The 15,735-nt window shown below is 38.8% G+C and overlaps 1 protein-coding gene across 1 annotated transcript in view; it reads left to right on the top strand.

Moving 5' to 3' along the window:
* The window catches only part of LOC126273401 (uncharacterized), a 45,069-nt gene extending 33,146 nt beyond the window's left edge, over window positions 1–11,923 (top strand). Inside the window, exon 4 of the mRNA XM_049976953.1 lies at window positions 11,614–11,923. Coding sequence (XP_049832910.1) covers window positions 11,614–11,808 — 195 coding nt within the window. The 3' untranslated portion in view covers window positions 11,809–11,923. The remainder of the gene's footprint in view (window positions 1–11,613) is intronic.
* Window positions 11,924–15,735: the final 3,812 nt, after the last annotated feature.

The following is a 15,735-nucleotide window of genomic DNA, read 5'->3' as shown; positions in this document are numbered from 1 at the left end:
CCGTCTTGACTCTTCAGACAGTTTCCATTGGGATGACTGGGCCTTTGTTTCAACTTCATACCTATATACCCATGTTTCATTACCTGTTATAACCTTTTTAGAAATTTTGGCTCATTGTCAACTTCATTCAGCAGTTCCTGAGCAATGTCTATGTAATGTTGTTTTTGGTCGAAATTAACAATTTCAGAAGAAAGTCATCGGCAATCTATGTGCTACAGTGTCCACTGCAGTCATCGTCTCCATTTCTCCTCCACCCTCTTTGAAACGTTCATTCCACTTGCAAAATATTGTCTTAGTAGATTCACCAAAAGCCTCAGTGAACATTTTGAATCTTGTGCTGCACTTTTTCCCATTTTTCAAACAAAATTTAATTCAAATTCTTTGTTTCATCTTTTGGAAAGTGAAAATTTGCCAAGCACTCAAAAACAGTTATAACTTTTTCGACTGTCAACAATAAACTATATATTCAAAATAGTTGAAAATACAAACATACAAGAGAAATGTCTACAAAAAAGATAAAAGAAATTTGAAAATTGGATGTATAAATCCAACAAAAATTTAGAAAATCCTGTTACTTTTTATCATGTCTAGTACGCCAAAAGCATGAAGTGCATTTTGTGTACTATTTGTGCTGCTGAAAGTCTTAACCAGGTCACGAAAATGAGACAGTTCATTTGTCACCATGTTTAGGGACCAAGGATCATGCTACATGGCTGAATACTACAGATAACTTTAAGATTCTGTCTGGGGTCACATAGTGTAAAACAGCAGTGAATCAGATATATAATCATGAAATATACATGATGTACATGAATGCGTATCACCCACAGATATATTTCAGAACTTTTCCTCTTTATGTAATATGGCAGCATAACTTCGGAGTATAAATAACATACACTGATAAATAAAAACATCACGTCCTGCTTAAAGGTTGATCCATCTTCCAAGTACAATACAGTAGCAATTCTGTATGATATGGATTTTACAGTCCTTGGTAAGTTTGTGGCACCACCTGTCTATGTGCAGGTCATGCAATTGATGTAGCGGACTGGAGTGCCAATTGTGACCCCCTTGTGGAGTTTGGGTACTCAAAAGGGTTGAACATTTGCATGCAGCATCAATGAATTGTGAATGATACCAGCAGGGAGCAGGGCCTGGAGCTGGTTTGGGTTGTGTCACACAGTTGTCATGTGTAGCTTTGGGTGCTCGTGGGCATCGTTGAGCAAGCAGTTTGAGTGCTGTGGTCTGCCGTCATTGTGGCCCTTCATGTCTGGTCAGCTACATTTGTGCTGTGTGGGGATGGACTCACCCCCACATGCATTACTGAGTTGATCTTGGGACATTGTTACTTGTTGCCTATGGCGAATGACAGTGAACATTCTGTCAGCCATAGCCAAGTGCTCTCAGGTCAGTGCTGTCTCATTCATAATCATGGTGAGCTGTGGATCTGTTGATAGCTTGATTCACCACAAGACCCCAGCAAGGTGTCTAATGTAAGAGCTGGATTGGCTGAGATGCAGAGGTGGTACCAGATATGTGACAATATACTACCACACATGACCTCTTGAAGTTGCTGTTCCTGCATGTGGTGTTTCCTTGGACGTATCATATCTATTCTCCACCAGAAGAAACCTTACAATTTCATATGGCCTGCCATGTGGGTGATGAGATCGGATGCATATACTTCAATTGCTAATTGAACATGCTGGTTATCTGAAAAAAATGCTCTCAGTGATCATGAACCACAATCTCATGTTCTTGGTGTCAAAAAGCGGTAGTTTGAGGTGAGCAATGGCTGAACATATCAATGTGCCAATAGGCACACAGTGTCTGTGAAGTGTGTGAGACAAGGTGGCTGTTGATTGCTCATGCACAGTTGGTTGCTGCGTGGCAAACTGTGAATGTTGGAATGTGTTGCATGGGGCAGGAAGATGTAGGTGACATCATGGCACTGCAAAGATGATTAGAATCGAGAAGGCACTCTAAGGAGTATGTGGAATACACTTGATTTAAGTTAACTGATGGATTCATCATATATCACCATTGTTGATGCAGCATTGTGATACTGTTAGATAGCAGTAATGAAAATGAATTATTCGTGCACTCGGCTTTTATAGTCAGATTCACACACTTTCCACAATGATCCTGTACAGCATTTCTGTGAGTGGCATCCGTTGATGTAGGTATGGTGCCCAGTGATGTGGTATACGACGGCAACATTATCACTACACAGTAAGCATGATTGAGTTTGGAGTCACATTTCAGTGTATTCATGGTTAATAAGGGGTCACCAATGTAGGAGATGAGATATTACAGTGATAGCCACTGTTAGAGATGTCACATTCTTTATTAAACAATGCACTTCAGTCCGATCAATGAATGATGGCAGTCCACACATGTTGAGGCACAGATAGGAATTGTATTACTGATGATTCCAAATGACAGTTGTGGTATACACATGTGCGAGCTTTCCGCTTAAGGAAAGCATATATCCTGCAAATTATGTCTCTCCCTTGCTCCTGCGGAATTTCTCTCTTACCACCACTATCAGTGATGACAACTTGCAACAAATAGAATAGAAATTCACCAAACAACTTGCTACAATCATGTTTAATGCTTGCATTACCTACGACATTAACAGCAGAGCAATCACAGTGCTGCTGAACACTCATTGCCTTTTGAAGAGTGCTTGAGGTAGGCGTGCAGAACAAGACTAAACTTCACCACCATTGTTCGTGACTCCAACTGTAGTACAGAGCATCTAGTCAAATACATTGTCCAGCTTGCATTGTTCCAAAGACGTACCATACCACTCGTTCCAAAGATGTTCGGTCACTATAGACAAATGTCCCCACATGTGTGCTTTTGTGCAATGAATATATTTTTCCTTAATGATGAATTACCCCAAAATATGGTACCATGTGAGAGCAGTGAATGAAAATAGGAATAGTAAACAAATTTATTGGTATGTTTATTGCCAAAATTTGCAGTAACACTGATAGCCTAACTGGATGAAATGAAATGTTCAGCAGATCATCAATGTGTTTCTTCAAGTTCAAACTGTCATCAGTACACACATTCAAAAATTTTGATTAAACTGCCTTAGCTACAGACTTCTGTTCAAATTCTATATTCATTAATAGCATATGTCATTTACTGTACTGAACTGTATATACTGTGTTTAATTAAAATTTAATGGGAGTCCATTTGCATCAGCAAAAACAGCTAGCTTCTTTGCATCTTTGTGAATATAGAGTGGCAAATCATCAATATATATTAAGTCATCAATATGCAGGGTGTATTAAAAATAATCACCTGACTTAAAAAAACTCGTAACTACACTACTGGCCATTAAAATTGCTACACCAAGAAGAAATGCAGATGATAAACGGGTATTCATTGGACAAATATATTATACTAGAACTGACATGTGATTACATTTTTACACAATTTGGGTGCATAGATCCTGAAAAATCAGTACCCAGAACAACCACCTCTGGCTGTAATAACGGCCTTTATACGCCTGGTCATTGAGTCAAACAGAGCTTGGATGGCGTGTACAGGTACAGCTGCCCAAGCAGCTTCAACACATTAACACAGTTCATCGAGAGTAGTAACTGGCGTATTGTGACAAGCCAGTTGCTCGGCCACCATTGACCAGACATTTTCAATTGGTGAGAGATATGAAGAATGTGCTGGCCAGGGCAGCAGTTGAACATTATCTGTATCCAGAAAGGCCCATACAGGACCTGGAACATATGTTCGTGCATTATCCTGCTGAAATGTAGGGTTTCGCAGGTATCGAATGAAGGGTAGAGCCATGGGTCGTAACACATCTGAAATGTAACGTCCACTGTTTATTGTGTGGTCAATGTGACCGAGACGTGTAACCAATGACAACCCATACTATCACACCGGGTGATACGCCAGTATGGCGATGACGAATACATGCTTCCAATGTGCGTTCACCGCGATGTTGCCAAACATGGATGTGATCACCATGATGCTATAAAGAGAACCTGGATTCATCTGAAAAAATGACGTTTTGCCATTCGTGCACCCAGGTTCATCGTTGAGTACACCATTGCAAGCACTCCTGTCTGTGATGCGGCATCAAGGGTAACCACAGCCATGGTCTCCAAGCTGATAGTCCATGCTGCTGCAGTCGTTGTCAAACTGTTCGTGCAGATGGTTGTTGTCTTGCAAAAGTCCCCATCTGTTGACTCAGGCGTTGAGACATGGCTGTACGATCTGTTACAGCCAAGCGGATAAGATGCCTGTCATCTCAACTGCTAGTGATACGAGGCCATTGGGAGCCAGCACAGCATTCCGTATTACCCTCCTGAACCCACCAATTCCATATTCTGCTAACAGTCATTGGATATCGACCAATGAGAGCAGCAATGTTGCAATACGATAAACTGCAATCATGATAGGCTACAATCCGACCTTTATCAAAGGCAGAAACGTGATGGTACATATTTCTCCTCCATACACGAGGCATCACAACAAAGTTTCACCAAGCACCATTGGTCAACTCCTGTTTGTGTATGAGAAATTGGTTAGAAACTTTCCTCATCTCAGCAAGATGTAAGTGTCGCCACCGATGCCAACCTTGTGTGAATGCTTTGAAAAGCTAATCATTTGCATATCACAGCATCTTCTTCCTGTTGGTTAAATTTCGCTTCTGTAGCACGTCATCTTTGTGGTGTAGCAATTTTAATGGCCAGTAGTGTATAATGTTATTTGAGATATGTACATGAACAATGTACTATTGGAAAGAGCAAAATCTTGATTTGTACATGCTTCCGAGTAAATAGCAGCAATGTGTGCCCACATCCGTTCCAGTAAAAATGGTGTCAGAACAACAGAAAACATTTTTTGTCTACATTTTGTACGGTGCAGGTCAATGATAACTTTTCAGCATGATTCTTGTACCAGGCATGGTGCAATCTTCCTACAGCACAGAGCATTAGATGATGGCATGAACAGTTATGTAAAGGCAAATCGCCGGGCTGTCACAGAGTGTCTGACACAGACGTCGAATGCATCCACCATAGTTTCAAAAGGGGTCCACAGAAATCCATTTGTCATGCAGTTCAACAGTACAACAGCTCAACATGCCCCCGATGTCCATCTGGTGTGTGTTATGTTGACATTTACACATGAAACCATAACAAAATTCAGCTATTGCAAGCTCTTCGTGAAAGTGACAAACAATGTGCGGAGTGCTGTAATTTTGTTCTAGGGAAGATAGGGGATGACAGTTTTCATGCACTCTTAGTGCTTAGTGATGAGGCAACATTCCATTTAAATGGAAAGGTGAACCATCATAATGTGAGAATAGGGGGTACAGAACAACCACTCTCCCCAAAGTTTAATGTGTTTCGTGCAGTTTCACACGAAAGGTGTATGGTCCATTTTTCTTTGCCAAGAACACCGCTTGATGTGCTTGAGAACTTTCTTTTCCAACAGCTGGAGACTGATTCAAATGACTTCATTTACCAACAGGAGGGGCACTACCACACTGGTATCTGGAAGTATGGGAATTTGTAAATCAAACAATTAATGGGCAATGGTTCGATCGCACTGGACCAAATGATAAAGCCTTACACAACTGGTCTCCGAGGTCACTGGGCCTGACTTTATGTGATTACTTCTTGTGGGGGTTTATAAAAGGCTCTGTTTGTGTGGCCCCATTACCAACAACATAAATGAACTGAGATGTTGCATAACAGCAGCTGTGGAAGCTGTAACTCAAGACATGCTTGCTGCAGTGTGGGAACAATTTGCATACCGCGTTGACATATGCCCTACATCTCAAGGGGGGCATATTGAACACCTATGAAAAGATATGAAAGGAAACTGTCTGGGTTGCCTGTTCATCAAAGAATAAAATTCTTTGTATATGTTTATTAGTTTCAGAAGTACAGATGTACCAAATTGGATGATTCTTCTTAATACACCCTGTATTTTAAGAACAATATGAGACCCATGACTGAACCCTGTGGGACTCCTTCCTGATACCTCTTCAATTTCAGAACTCTGCTGAGTGAAATGTTTAATTCAAACTTCTGCACTCTCTCAGTTAAAAATGAATTAAATCATTTGTGCACTGTCCCACTGATGTCACAACACTTAAGCTTATGATTTACACTATCAAAAGCCTTTGGGAGTTCTCAAAAAATCACAATGGGTGATGTTGTTCAGAACTTTGATGAAATATTAAAGAAAGAATATATAACATTTTCTGTCGAAAAGCCTTTGTGACATTTTGCTAGTACTTTATTCTTACAAATATATAAAGCTACTCTTGAATACTTTTTCAAGAATTCTGGATAATACTGCCAGAAGTGATATTTGGATGTGGGGGTAGTTGTTGGCATCAGACCTATCCCCCTTTTGATGCAATGGTTTAACAATACCAACTTAAGTCTATCAGGAAAAATGCCCTGTTTCAGTGAAATATTACATATATGGCTGAGAATCCTATCTATTTGTTGGGAAGTGGCATTTAATACTCTGTTAGACATCCCACTAATTCCGTGTGAGCTTTTACTTTTGAGCGAGTTTATTATTTCAGTTTTATCAAATTGAAGACGTATTGCCTCTTCCACTGATAGCTTGGCCTTTACTAATAAAAATCTGGATCCTATTTTCTCCTAAACATTTAAAATATTTGCCAGGTGTGAGTAGGACTTCCCCACTGAGGATTCCATACAACCTTAATTGTGTGTACAGGCAGTTCATCCATTCTGGGAATCGAATATATCAAAGATTTTTGCATATTATTGACGTTGATAGTGGCAAGATATTGATAACAGGGATCCCAAGAATTTTGGGAATGTTAAATTTTATGTTTGAAGTCACATAACAAAAGACAAAAGAAATATTTTTTCAATAGTATGACAATGCAAGCAGCAGCTGGAGTGACGGCTGTGTAGTACTAGAATGGGAACAGGGAAGGGGCTGGTCTGCACAATTCAGAAAAGCTGGTGTTGGTAGGAAGGATCCATATACCACAGGCTGTGAAGCGGTCATTTAAATAAAGGATATCATGTTTGGCAGCCTATTTAGCAACAGGATGGTCCACTTGTTACTTGGCCACAGTTTGTCAGTGACCATTCATGCAGACAGACAGCTTATTGGTTGTCATGCCTACATAGAATGCAGCACAGTGTTTGCAGTTTGGCTTGTAGACCGTATGACTGTTTCCACAAGTAGAGATATGTGATGTTAGTGACCAGACAGTGTAGTGGTTCTGCATGCTTTATTTATTTCGTTTGGTGTCCTTGTTGTTGATATACTGCGTTGCTACACTGGCTGAAAAATGTGTTGTGGATTCCGACACTGACTACTGTAAATGATGTAGTTGACAGATGCACAGTTGCGTTTCAGTCTTTTACTATCACTTTTCACAACTCCCTTATAATACACAGTTATTTGGCCAGTGCACTATTGTTATAACTTTCGATAAGCCTCATTAATAGTTTCCAGGAAAACCACCACATACTGCTACTATAGTTTACTATTGAACATCTATGAGCAGTAAAAACATAACCACAAAGTACACAGTTCTTGAAGAATAGAAAGGTACATATGGAACAGAAACTGTTATTGCTTTAACATGTGGCCTAATTGTTTAACACGTATTCCACAGTTAAGGTGAAGCAGTGTTGTTGTTCTAACCAACACAGGTTTCTTGTCTGAAACTCGGCTGTGGACTGACTGTCTCGTGACCAAAAATCAGGCCCTTACGTGCATGAAACCAAGCACAATATTAAAATTATCCTAGCTTGCTTCATCACAACTGGAGTAGGTGGTGGTGGGAGGATGTATGGGACAAGTCTTGCGTCTAGGTCTATTACATGGGTATGAGCCATGAGGTAGTAGATTGGGAGCAGGGGTTGTGTAAGAATGGACGAGTATATTGAGTAGGTTTGGTGGATGGCGGAATACTACTGTGGGAGGGGTGGGAAGGATAGTGGGCAGGATATTTCTCATTTCAGGGCACGGCGAAAGGTAATCGTAACCCTGATGGAGAATGTAATTCAGTTACTCCAGTCGTGGGTGGTACTGAGTTATGAGAGGAATGCTCCTCTGTGGCGAGACGGTGGGACTTTTGGAGGTGGTGGAAGACTGGAAAGATAAGGCACGGTAGATTTGTTTTGTACAACATTGGTGCGTGTGTGAATTCCGAAGGGACCAAACTACTGAGGTCATCGGTCAAAGGCTGGTGATGACTTCAGTGAGACCCTCGGTATATTTCGAGAGGGACTGCTTGTCACTGCAGATGCGATGACCACAGGTGGCTAGGCTGTACAGATGGGACTTCTTAGTATGAAACGGGTGACAGTTGCCGGAGTGGAGGTATTGCTGGTAGTTAGTAAGTTTGATATGGTTGGAGGTACAGATGTAGCCATATTTGAGGTGGAGGTCAACATCTAGGAAGGTAGCTTTTTGGGATGAGTAGGATCAGGTGAAGCAAATGGGGAAGAAGTTGTTGAGGTTCTGGAGGACTGTGGATAGTGTGTTTTCACTTTCAATCCAAATAGCAAAGATATCATCAATGAATCTGAACCAGGTGACAGGTTTAGGATTCTGGGGTTTTGGGAAGGATTCCTCTAGATGGCCCATGAATAGGTTGGCATAGGATGGTGCCATGCAGGTGCCCATAGCTGTACCCCACATTTGTTTGTAGGTAATGCCTTCAAAGGAGAAGTATCCTCACTCGCAGTTACCTGTCCCATATATCCTCTCACCATCATCTACTCCAGTCTGGTCACAAACATCACATAGCCCATCAAAGGCAGGGCTACCTTTGAAACCAGTCACATGGTCTACAAGCTAAGCTGCAAACATTGTGCTGCCATCTATGTAGGCATGAGAACCAGCAAGCTGTCTGTTCACATGAATGGCCATCAACAACCTGTGGTCAAGAAATAAGTGGACCACACTGTTGCTGAACACACTACCAAACATGATATCTTTCATTTCAATGACTGCTTCACAGCCTGTGCTATATGGATCCTTCACACCAACACCAGCTTTTCTGAATTGCACAGGTGGGAACTTTCTCTGCAATACATCCTTCGTTCCTGTAACCCTTCTGGCTTTAATCTTCTTTAGTCACTGTCCTCACCCATCTAGCCCCCTTCTCTGTTCCCATTCCAGCACTGCACAGCCGTCATTCCACCACCACACTCAGTCTTTTTATTCCTCTCCTTACTCTATCCCCCCCCCCCCCTCCCCTCCTCAACTATCCGCTGCCCTCTGTCTAACCTGCACCACTTCACTGTCTGCCACTCCCATCATGCGATCTCTTCCCACCCCATGTATGTGAGAGTTGCGTTTGCATGAGAGACTGTGTGTGTGTGTGTGTGTGTGTGTGTGTGTGTGTGTGCAAAGCTTTAGTTGTGAGAGTCCTTTTGTTGTGCCTATCTGCACCTCACCATCTCCACAATATGGTGAGTAGCAACTTTCCCTCTCATAACATTGTTACATTCCATCCCGGATTTTCCATCGTTTGAAATATTTTTTTGTGTAATATAATTAAAAATTAACAACTTTCATATTTTTTCCTTTGGTTGTATTGTGAAACCCTGCTTTTTGCGAAATTTCATGATTCTAAGTCAATGATAAATTCCCTGTGGGTTTTGGTGACAGTTTGTGAATATCAAAATAAAATGGCCACATTCTTTGAGTGCATTGATGTAGAAGCTACACATTTTTACATTGCCAAGGGGTGATAAGCTTAAATATTTCACATAAATTTCAACTTCCATTCCTCCAAAAAAGGGTTTTGAACAGTTGGACAGAAAGGTAGACAGACAACAGATAACAGATGGACGCCAAAGTGATCCTGTAAGTGTTCCCCTTTTCCTAATTGTGGTACGGAACCATAAAAACAACTATTAAAAATATTTCAACTTCTGGCTTTTCGTTAATAAACTTTTTATTCAGTTTGATGGTAATACAGTCTGCCTGTGCTTCTAGTATCTCTATTTCCATTTTGACAATACTTGAGATGCTGATCTTAGATTTCTGGACTTTTTAATAACTTTCCTTAATATAGTACAGTAGTTTTGATAATATTCAACTGTTTTGGGGTCATTTCTCTTTCTGGTTGTTAGATACACATCTATTTTCTGGTTACAAGGCTTTTTATTCATTTACTAGGCCTCAGTGTTTTACATGGTTTCTTAGACTTATATCACTATGTTTTTAAGGCAACTGTTTGCAAATATACTCAGAAATGTATCATAAAAGAAGTTATATTATAAATTAGCATCAGGTTCATGGTACACCGCATACCAATCGAACTGCTGCAAGCTTTCCCCAAAATTTTTAATTGTTAAATTGTTAACTGAATGCACTATTTTGGAGGGCTGTTCTGCTTTCCTCTATGGACCTATGTCACATGCTGCAATTAGCTGTGCCTCATGATCAGAAAGACCACTCTTAATAGGCTAAATGTTCATTTGATTAAATATATTTTGGACTACAAAAATATTATCTGTTAGTGTGGTGCTTTCCTGTGCTACCCGAGTAGGAAAACCAATAACTCATACCAAATTGAAAGAAATTAGTAGGACTTCAAGGTCATTTGTCCTATCAGACTCTTTCACAATACCTACAAATTATAATCTGCCTCCCTTTGTCTGACCCATACCACAACAAATAATTCAAGTTTTCCGAAATGTTTTTTTTTTTTTTTGTTTTGCTGATAACTGCCTAATTGTAAATATTTATTCTGTAGCCCTTACTTTCAGATAGATTTAACCAAAAAAGACCTAAGGTAATCAGTATAAATCACTGAGAGACAACTAGTTTATGTTGTTGAGCAGCTAGGAAAGATTCCTCTAGAAGTACCATAAACAAGTTTGCATAGAAATGTACCAAATGAGTACCCACAGAAATTTCACAGTTTTCCCGCAACATTTACCCTTTAAAGAAGAAATATTTGTGGGTTAGAATATTGATGGGTAACGTTCTATGGCTCTGCAGTTCATGCCTATGATGGTTGTACTCTTGTCAGCAGAAAGATCATATTGGTCTTTTAGGAATTAAAATCTGTGACACTGGAAATATATGGAGTAGTTTTGTTGAAACAAATTGAAATGAGGTTGTGAGATAAGGAATTTCTATGTTACTAAAGGGTGGGCAGATGGAAGAGATGAGGATCGTGATTGGGGGAAGTTAAATTAGGTAACATGCAAGGGTGTGTGCTTCTGACTGATCAAGGAAGACAGTTGTTTTAAAATTTAAGCAACAGTTGACTGTTCATTTAGTATTATCAGAAATTATGCAGCTAACAGTATGAGTGTCCTCTTTTTTAACACTTCAAAATATATATCAATAAATGATGCCTAGTAATTTTAATTATCGCCAAGTCATTCATTTTTTATTAATTTTAAATACCTCAAAAATATTTTGCAAAAAAATCAATTTTTACTAACTCAGTTGCATTTGCAACTTTATTACTTTTTGGTGCAACAGACTTTGATTGGCCTTTTTTGCTCTTGCTGCCTTACTTTTAAGATAGACTGAATACAAGAGAAAAAAAAGATGTTTGGTGCAAAGAGAAGCAAAAATGTAACTTTTTTGTTCCAGGGAATGTATCTGCTTGAGCCAGTGGTGTCAAAAGGATCCACTGTGGATGAAACACACCTAAAGCTATATCAAAAATCTTATTTCAGTTTACAAAAGGCTATTAAATTTTTTGATACATTGAAAAGAATTATTTCAGCTTTATGTCTCACCATTTATGAATTTGTAACAAAAATGTATTATTTCTGGTATGGATAGAAATCAATATTTTAGTTTGCTGCAGTTCATTCTGCACAATAGCTTTAAGAAATCTACCAGTATTTGAAAAATCATCTGAAGAAATATAGAAGTTGTATCTCTTTTCTGCCACTGTTTCCCCAATAAACCAAGTTGACTAACATCCTTCAGCATGTTGTTGAACTATAAAATGAAGATTGCATTGATCCCATTAATTTACAGTTCGCTTAAGATGACAATGGTACCCATAGCAGTCAAATGTCTGAAGATATTAATGAGATAATCGCCGTATAAAAACTTTTTCTTTCAAACACTGTCACACTCTGGGACACAATCACAAATGGTTTTGGATTACATTAGCAATCTTCAGAAACAATGATAGGAAAAATGAGGTCTTGAGTAAATAAATCTTAAAACCTACAAAATTTTTGTGAGTTCAGTTGAACTAAGTACAGTAAAATAAAATTTAAAATATATGTGGTTAATACCTACTGGTTATGGCTGGCATGAACCATATATACCCCAAGATTATAAGAATGTGATGGAAAGATTTTAAATTTGATGGACATGTACAAACAAATGATTACAATTTCAGAAAAAATGTATAATTTATGCAAGAGGAAGAGCTTCACAAATTGACCAAGTCAACAATGTGTTGGTGTACCTCTGGTCCTTAGGCAATGAGTTATTCAGCTTGGCACTGATTGACTGAGTTGTTAAATGTGCACCTGAGAGATATAATGCCAAATTCTGTCCAACTGGCGTGTTAGATTGTCAAAATCCCTAGATGGTTGGAGGGCCTTGCAAACAGTGCTCAAAACATTCTCAATTGAAGAGAGATCTGGTAACCTTGCTGGCTACAATAGGGTTTGGCAAGCTTGAAGATAAGCAGTAGAGACTCTTGACAAGTGTAGGCGGTCATTACTTGGTGAAATGTATGCTGAAGATGGCTTCCCATAAAGGACAAGAAAACTGGGCATAGAATACCATTGATTTACCATTGTACTTAAGGGTGCCATGAATCACAACGAAGGGTGCACTGCTATGAAATGAAATGACACCTCAGACTGTCACTCCTGGTTGTCAGGTTGTACGATGAGCGAGTATCCCACCACTGTCTGGGTTGCCTCCAGAAATGTCTTTGGGCTGGAATCCAATTGACTGGAACACAATTGTCTTCAGTGATGAGTCTCACTTCGAATTGAGCCCTGATGCCTAGTGAAGATGTGTCTGGAGACAGTGCAGACAGCAGTGGGATACCAACATGACTGTCGCCCACCATATAACCCTTCAACCAGAAGTGATGGTTTGGTGTGTCATTTCTTTTCATAGCAGGACCCCTTTGGTTGTCACATATGGCACCTCCATAGTACAGTGATATGTTGACAGTATTCTAAGCCCAGTTTTGTTGCCCTGTGTGGTAAACCATCCTGGGCTTACAGTTCAGCAAGACAATGCCCACCCATACACGGCGAGAGTATCTGCTGCTTGTCTGCATGCTGGCCAAGTTTGCTGGATCTCTCCCCAGTAGAGAACATTTGGAACATTATGAGCAGGGCCCTCCAAACATCTTGGGATTTTGATTATCTAACATGCCAGTTGCACAAAATTTGGCAGAATATCCTACAGGAGAGCTTCCAAAAACTATCAGTGCCAGGCTATATAATTGCTTGCATATAGGTCAGAGGTGGGCCAGAACATTATTGACTTTATCAATTTGTGAAACTCTTTCTCTTAAATAAATCATCTATTTTTTCTGAAATTGTACATGTACAGACAAACAAATGATTACATCATATCTACCAATTTCTGTCAGATTAAGATAATTCCTTTGTGGTGTGCTGCAGAACTGACAAAAGAGTTTACAATTTTAAGATATTAATTCAAACATTTATTTTTTTCCTATTGTAGGATCTGAAGATGAGCAATGTAGGCAGAAATCAGTTATGATTGTGTCATAGAATGTGGCATTGTATGAAATAAAAGGAAGTTCACAACATGTCAGTCACTCTAGTCCTTTGACGGGATGTTTTTTTTTCTGGTTTTTTTTGTTTTTTTTTCCAGACAGCATATAAAAAGTTGACTGGCCAGTCAAAGTTACAGCCTCAATAGAATGAAGTGAGCTGGATAAAGAGCACCTCGACCCCTTCCTTTTCTCTTTGTATTTCCTCACTTACTGATGGCATTAGAAAACAAATTATAATTGGTGTTTCCTCTCTTTTTCTAATAACTTAAATACAGAAATCTGGAGAAATAAAATTCCTGCAAAACTAATGCACAACATAAATAAGATAATCTGTTGCACATTTTAATTCCAGTAATTCTTGTACTAAATTTCAAACATGGTGTTTTAGTTTGCACAATAGTTTAATCAGTGTCATGAAGGCCAGTTTATCACAACGGTTTCAAATTGCTGCTACCATCAACACTCATTCTGTGGGCACAACAGTGATTTTAGTGAGCTGTTAGTGAATTCTCTCAGAATAAATATGCATGTTTACAGTAGTGCAATGTTACTTGAAAAGATATTTATTTAGTTTGATTCACCTTAAGGAAGGTAGTTATGTGTACCATGGACTACTTTTAGGTGTATGTTGATAATATAGAACACAAATTGCTTTCCAGTATATCAGAATGCTACTATTTATTTAGGGACTTAAGTTACAAACAAATTTAGCTTGATAACAGAATTATGTATGACTTTGTATTTACGTTTCACTGCATGAACTACAAGAACCAATTTAAAAAATGTTTTAATTTTTTTGTTTTTAAAAAGAAGACTGATTAGTCGAGGAGTTTGCTTTTTATATTCAAAGTTAAGTGATCAGAGATTATTACCATAGACAAAGCATCTACTAAAAGCACACACACAGTTTTTTTTTTTTTTTTTACAGACATGCTTTTACCACCATCGCTCATCACTGAAGGGCACATCCTGCCTGACCAGCAAGTTTTACTGCAGAGTTTCCTTACCTACAGTTGCCATTCAGGGACAGTGGGTAGTCAAACCAGCAGATAGAATGAGCACTCTGGAGAGCTACATCACAAAACACAGATAATTCAGAACAGGGTCATTGTAATTTAACCCAACAAAAAAAAAAAAGAGTTTTTATTGATGGATACCATTCACTGTCACAAGAATTTATTTTATTAATATTGCTTTTTAACTCTTCTTGCACTATAAGAAGCATAGTTAAATAACACTTGCACTTCCAGAAAAAAAGCTTTAGCTTCATTTGGAATTGTAATGATGTATAGTACGATTTAGGCATTTTGTAAGCATTCAAAAGTTAACAGATCTTAGCTAATTTCTCAGCTCTTCTCAAAATTATTTCTTAATTTTGACTAAAGAAGCCCATGTATGCAGAAGATTCTCTCAGTGGATGCAGTGCTGGCAGGTCAAGAAATGAGGCTATTTACAAAGATAATAAACCCACACTGATAAGTTTTCTTTTTTTTTTTTTTTTTTTGCTGTTTTCAGCTCCATTATCTTCCACCATTTGTGTGTATGGAGCTGCATTACAGTCACATCAGAAAACGTAGTAGCAGGAAAACAATCACTACCAGCAATCCTAAAAGACTTCCAGTCTACTCTAGGCGCATCTCTGTGAGCCACTTTTCTGCAATTTCTTCTTGTGCAGCAGTTAATCTTCTCACTCTGAATTGTTATGTTCTTAGAGTGCCACATCAGGACTTTCTACAAGACTTATCCATAGCTCAACAGCTCGACAAATACTTTGTCAGGTTTTTTTCCACTAAGAAAATAATTTTAAGAATGGGTTATGGTTTTGAATAAATTATTCATAAGAATTTAAACTGAACTACTACTTTATCAAAAAAAAAAAAAAAAAGGGCAATCAAACCAAGAAAACACAACTCAACCGATTGAAAAAAATTGGGTTTTTCTCATCCCCATTTCAGAACCTGAAGAATTTTAAGGTATTGCTT

This window comes from Schistocerca gregaria, chromosome 5 (assembly GCF_023897955.1).
Source record: "Schistocerca gregaria isolate iqSchGreg1 chromosome 5, iqSchGreg1.2, whole genome shotgun sequence".
Lineage (NCBI taxonomy): Eukaryota > Metazoa > Arthropoda > Insecta > Orthoptera > Acrididae > Schistocerca > Schistocerca gregaria.
This window is presented reverse-complemented; position numbering and strand designations above follow the sequence as displayed.